This window comes from Balaenoptera musculus, chromosome 2, assembly GCF_009873245.2.
Source record: "Balaenoptera musculus isolate JJ_BM4_2016_0621 chromosome 2, mBalMus1.pri.v3, whole genome shotgun sequence".
NCBI lineage: Eukaryota > Metazoa > Chordata > Mammalia > Artiodactyla > Balaenopteridae > Balaenoptera > Balaenoptera musculus.
In genome coordinates, this window is record NC_045786.1 from 101,700,141 (window position 1) to 101,705,586 (window position 5,446).

The 5,446-nt window shown below is 60.9% G+C and overlaps 1 protein-coding gene across 1 annotated transcript; it reads left to right on the forward strand.

Annotated features, from left to right (window-relative positions):
- The first annotated feature begins 246 nt into the window (after positions 1-246).
- On the forward strand, positions 247-3,263 carry CMTM5 (CKLF like MARVEL transmembrane domain containing 5). The gene is made up of 5 exons (XM_036844402.1): positions 247-554; positions 1,915-2,067; positions 2,495-2,587; positions 2,789-2,873; positions 2,974-3,263. The coding sequence occupies exons 1-5, from the start codon at positions 429-431 to the stop codon at positions 2,982-2,984; spliced, it is 468 nt and encodes a 155-aa protein (XP_036700297.1). The 5' UTR covers positions 247-428; the 3' UTR covers positions 2,985-3,263.
- Positions 3,264-5,446: the final 2,183 nt, after the last annotated feature.

Below are 5,446 nucleotides of genomic sequence, written 5' to 3' on the forward strand. Positions count from 1 at the left end.
GCCACAAACTTCCTCAGGCTTGGGTCCTTGGGGGCTCCTAGGCCGGCCCATTTCTCGGCTCACCTCCCAGCTCATCCTGGTTTCTCCGCAGACCTCCTCCCCACCGCCCTTCTCCCCTCTGCGGGCAGGCGGGGTTGGGCTCCAAGTAAGGGGAGGGTTGACCACTCCCCCCTTGCCCGCGCCTGCCCTCCCATGTGCTGCCTGGGGGGCAGTGCACGCACCAGCCGAGCACTCTGGGCAGCTGGATGCAGGCCCTTCTGGGCAGCCGCCTTCTCCAGGGTCCCACAGCAGGCCTGCCCGCTTCACTTTCAGGTTTCTCGCAGTGCCTTCCTGCTCCTCTCTGCTACCCCATCCTGACAGTTTTCCATTTTCCTGTTTTCCTTCCTGGCTGGTGGCAGTGAGGGCTGTGCCCGGTGGGCCCCGTGGAGATGCTCAGTGCTTGGAATCGCCGGGACCGGCCCCCTGAAGAGGGGGCAGCTGCGGGGCTCCAGGGCTTCACCGTGGACAAGACGTTCCTCTCGTCCCTCAAAGGCATCCTGCTGGAAACTGAGCTGGTAACAGCTGCCTCCCTGACCTGCAGCCTCCATCTCCCGGCCCGGCCCTCGCCCAGGGCTCAGCCCTCAGCAGCCTCCCTCCCCAGGCTCTCAGGACACCCCTCCGGCCCCAGCTGCATCCCCCCCCCCCAGGGCTCAGCCCTCAGCAGCCTCCCTCCCCAGGCTCAGGACACCCCTCCAGCCCCAGCTGCCCCCCCAGGGCTCAGCCCTCAGCAGCCTCCCTCCCCAGGCTCTCAGCACACCCCTCCGGCCCCAGCTGCCCCCCCAGGGCTCAGCCCTCAGCAGCCTCCCTCCCCAGGCTCTCAGGACACCCCTCCAGCCCCAGCTGCCCCCGCCCAGGGCTCAGCCCTCAGCAGCCTCCCTCCCCAGGCTCAGGACACCCCTCCAGCCCCAGCTGCCCCCCCAGGGCTCAGCCCTCAGCAGCCTCCCTCCCCAGGCTCTTAGGACACCCCTCCGGCCCCCCCCCCCGCCCCCCCCTGCCCCCCGCCCAGCCCCGCATCTCCCACCTGGAGGCAGTCACAGCAGGTTTCAGTTGCTGCAGGAAGGATTGAAGTTAAACAGAGGACAGCTCTCTGGGACATCGAGGGGGTGTGAGGCACAGGGATGGGACAGCGGTCACGCCAGCCGGTCACGCCAGCCGGTCACGCCAGCCGGTCGTCCCCCCGGGCTTTATGATGGCCACTTCTTGGCATGTCCGAGAAGTTCAACTACCAAAAAGGGCAGACTTCCTGCAGCCCCACTTTATCTGCTGCTTGCTCCCCATGAACATCTGTCCTCAGGAAAGGAGCTTCCCTTAGTCACTTAGCAAGACCTACTAGTAAACTTAAGTCTTCTGCATATGTGCCATCCTACATCGCCAGAGCTGAGGGGACCCCAGAGTCCACCCTGGAGCATCTGCCCTCTAAACCTTGCCTCTTGGCATGGAACCAGAGGCTCTGGTCCTTGTCAGAAGAGTTTTAGGCATCCAGGAGTGGGGGAAGTGTTATGGGGCATGGGGTGCCTCCTGGGGTCACAGGCTGATGTGGCGCCACTCCAGGGGCTGGCGTTCCCATTGTACTCAGAGCTAAAGGGGGACCCACTCTCTTGTGGATTTCACAGAGTGGCGGCCCCTGGAGCCGTGCAGCTTGGCCAAACTGCTGGGGCTACTGGGATCCCGGGGCAGGGGGAGCATGGGCAGGCAGAGGTGGGGAGCCAGAGTCGGACGTCAATAGGCAAAAGCCCTGGATGTGGCTCCAGGAATGGCGAGACCTCCAAGGACAGGTGGTGGGGCCGGCTGGGGGAGCTCCGGGGAGGGAGAGGGCAAAGGCCTGGCTGTGCCTGTGTCCCCTTCCTGGCAAGCTTCCCACCCTCGGTCCCGCAGGCCCTGACCTTCATCATCTTCGTCTGTTTCACGGCCTCCATCTCTGCCTACATGGCTGCTGCGCTACTGGAGTTCTTCATCACACTAGCCTTCCTCTTCCTCTACGCCACCCAGTACTACCAGCGCTTCGATCGGCTGAACTGGCCCTGTCTGGTGAGGGACCCTGCCTCCCCCACCCCGTTCTGGTCCCCTTCTTCTCTGCACGTTGAATTTTCCTTTCCTCTCCCAGCCTCTCTCCTTTTCCTGGTTTAGCAAGGAGTCCGGCTCCCATACCCAGCACTCAAACACTCCTTTGACCCACATCCCTCAGATCCGCTCCCTTGTCCAGGTCCAGCCCCAGCCCAGGCCCCTGGCTTCTCATCCTGGTCCTGGTCGCTCTGCATTTATCTTCATCCCTCCCCTGGGGAGCTGTGTGAGCTCTCTCTCTCTTTGTCTCTCAAGCACTTTATGTTGTGTCCAAGGGTATCTCCATGTAGGGATTCACAGTGCCTGAGGGTCAAGCTGCTGACTAGCCTGGAAAACCTCAGGGTGATGCCCCCTGCCCTCTGCTTCCCTTTGACCCTGCACCCCCAACCCCCAGGACTTCCTCCGCTGTGTCAGCGCCAGCATCATCTTCCTGGTGGTCTCCTTTGCGGCTGTGACCTCCCGGGATGGAGCTGCCATTGCTGCTTTTGTGAGTCAGCCCCACAGAGCTCTCTGGCTCCCCAAGGACCTTTGGCTGGTGGTTGCACACTTTGTGTGCCTCTCTCCACCCCAAGCTCAACCCAGTGCCCGGGGTCTGCCTCACACCTTGCCCCATATCACCCACCTCCCTCTCCCCAGTATCAATGGCCTGATGGCCTTTGTTGTGCCATCCCTGCTCCAACTCCCACAGGTTTTTGGCATCATCCTGGTTTCCGTCTTTGCCTACGATGCCTTCAAGATCTACCGGACTGAGATGGCACCCAGGGCCACCCAGGGTGAGTGCCTGGGCTCTGGGGAGAGGAGATGCCCCCTCCACCCCCTGCCCCAGCTACCCCACCCTGCCATGCCCTACCCCACCTGGCTCCATCTTCACAGGGGACCAGTAGTGATACTGGGGCTACCTGGCTCCTGAGCCCAGCCAGAAAAGGGGGACAGCAGAGCCCAGACACGTCTCCTTTGGACTCACTAGCTCCCCAGCCTACTGTCCATCACCCCAGCCTACAGCGATGGAGCCAGGCCTGAGAAGTCACCGGGGATTTGTCTGTGGGACCTGGTGTTCTGAGATCTGGCTTCTGATGAAGCTCGGCCAGGGAGGGGGTGTTATGGACGAAGGGGAGGGTACAGGAGGAAGCTGGTCATTCCCAAATTAAAAGACTTGAATCCTACTGGTGAATCTTTTTCTTCCCCCCAAATTAGGCAGATTAGGAATGCCAAAGAGTATTCATGGGAGTGTTGCCTGGAGCAGGTCACGGTCCCTTCTCTGGGACCAGGTGTGAACAATGAGGAAGGGGGAGCTTAGACATCCTTCAACATAAAGCTTCCATGCCACAACTCTTGTGTGCAAGGCCACCTTGCGATGTGCCTGGTGGCCGGGCACCCAGGCTTCTGTGTCTGAGAAGGCGCAAGCCTTCCGGATGTGAATGAGTGCCCACTTGCCAAGCTTTTCACACCCCGGTCTTAGGGCGTTTGAGGTGCGGTGCTTGCCTGGGGCGTGTGTAGAGCTCCCCCTGGTGGTGTGGGGAGGACTTGGCCCGCAGGCTGCCAGGGAGAGGTCAGCATCAGATGAGGGCAGAGATTCCCACATTGCTGGAGCTGCATGAGCCCTCAGATATCAGCTGGTTCAATGCCCTCAATTCACATAAGAGAGGACACGCCCAGTTAGGGGAAGTGACCTCTTTATTTGTGACAGAGTTAGGGCTGGAGCCCAGCTCTCCTAACACTTGAACAGGTGTTCTGGATATTGTACTGAGCCCCTGTAACTAATAAAAAATGGCCCAGCCTCATTTCCAGCTCCCTCCACCAGCAGGTCCACCTTCCCAGCTTGCCAGTGCCTCAGCAGGACATTTCCTGAGCATCCCATGTGCAGACCTCGTGCTGGGTCCCAGGGATTCAGAGGTGCCCAGCAGGCCCATCCTTGAACACTCACAGATGGGAAGAAGACCAGCTAGTGAAGGGCAGTCATGGCTCAGGGGGACTTTGGAGTCAGCCCTGCCTGGCCCGTGACAGCTCAGTGTGGCCGGGACATCCTTGCCCAGCCCCGCAGAGCCCAGCGTGGCCTAGCTCATCCAAGCTGACTTGCTAGCCCCTCTCCAGTGCTTCTGTGTCCCTGCCCTGAAATGCCTTCCTTCTTCTAGGGTGCTCCTTCCAGATGCAGGCCCCAGCACCCAAGCCCTGCCTGAACCTGAACTCTGGTAGAGTTGCTCTGCTCCCCTCGGTGCTAACCACCAGCCACTCTTGGTCTGGCTTTTCCTGCCTCTGGGTTCCTGTTCTCCTGACCTCATGTCCTGGCTCCTCGCCGGAACTGGTAGCCTCTCCAGGGCTGGGACCGACTGGCTTTTGTGTTTCTCTGGTCTCTGCTCACAGTTCTCAGGACTTTACCGACGGGCTATTCTCAAGACTGGTGACCGACCTTGCGCAGGCGGCGGTCAAGGCCTCAGAAGAGGGAGCGGAAGGGCTTAGCCAGGGGAGTCCAGGAGATGGGGAGGGCAATGAAGGGATGAGAAGGTGGTCAGGAGGGCCTGGCCATAGGAAAGCTCAGCAGGGGGCAGGGGTTTGCTAGGAGCAGAGTGGGGTAAGGACCCGCCTTGTCCCCTGAGCAGCCGTGTGACACGGGCCAGCCTGTCCCTGGTGGGAGCTCGAAGGGAGCCGAAGTGTGCTCCGTGGTGTGCACCTGCGCGTGCCCTGCTCGTCTGTGTCTGTGTGAGAGGTCAAAATGAGACAAGCGGGACCCAGGTTTGGTCCACACTTTGGTTCAGTTTGGTGTCAGCTGGCTCCAGAGTCTCAGGATGCCCTCACGATGAGGTGTGGCCCACAGACCCGGGCCCCAGCCAACTGTACCAGCGGCTGATGGGGAGCGGGACTCCCTATGGGTTACTTCTAAGGGGCTGACCAGAAAGGGACCTGTGTCACCCTCTTTATCCACATCTCTATCCCCAGCCAGCTCTGAGCCTCTCCTGGCATCGGTGGGGAATTCATTTTGGAGGGAACAGGTGTCCCAGGACACCTTTAACTCCTGTGGCCTCAGGGGTGGGGTAGGTGGAGGGTGGCTTCAGCTTCAGCAGTGAAATTCTGTCTCCTAGTGTCTAGAATTGGCTCACCCTCTGGTGCCTTTGTTTTCTCCACTTTTGAAATTTCTCCCTCTCGTCCCTTGTCTGGTTGGCTGAGCAGTAGGGGGACTCACGGCTCTGCCACCTCAGGGAAGCTGCCTCACCTCTATGGGCCCGGTTCCTCTTCTGTAGATGTGGGGTGTCTTGGCTCCCCCAGCTCTGACACAGGGGCAGGGCCCCCCTCCCCCAGGAGTCCAGGACGGCTCCTGGATGGTCGGCGGGGAAGGATAGGGGCTCAGGCA

What these genes read in the sequence shown, in the direction of transcription:
- CMTM5 (XM_036844402.1), top strand. Translation starts at nt 429, where the DNA reads ATGCTCAGTGCTTGGAATCGCCGGGACCGGCCCCCTGAAGAGGGGGCA. An exon ending in TCCTGCTGGAAACTGAGCTG is followed by an intron (nt 555 to 1,914) that starts GTAACAGCTGCC and finishes TCGGTCCCGCAG; the next exon opens with GCCCTGACCTTCATCATCTT. An exon ending in GAGCTGCCATTGCTGCTTTT is followed by an intron (nt 2,588 to 2,788) that starts GTGAGTCAGCCC and finishes CAACTCCCACAG; the next exon opens with GTTTTTGGCATCATCCTGGT.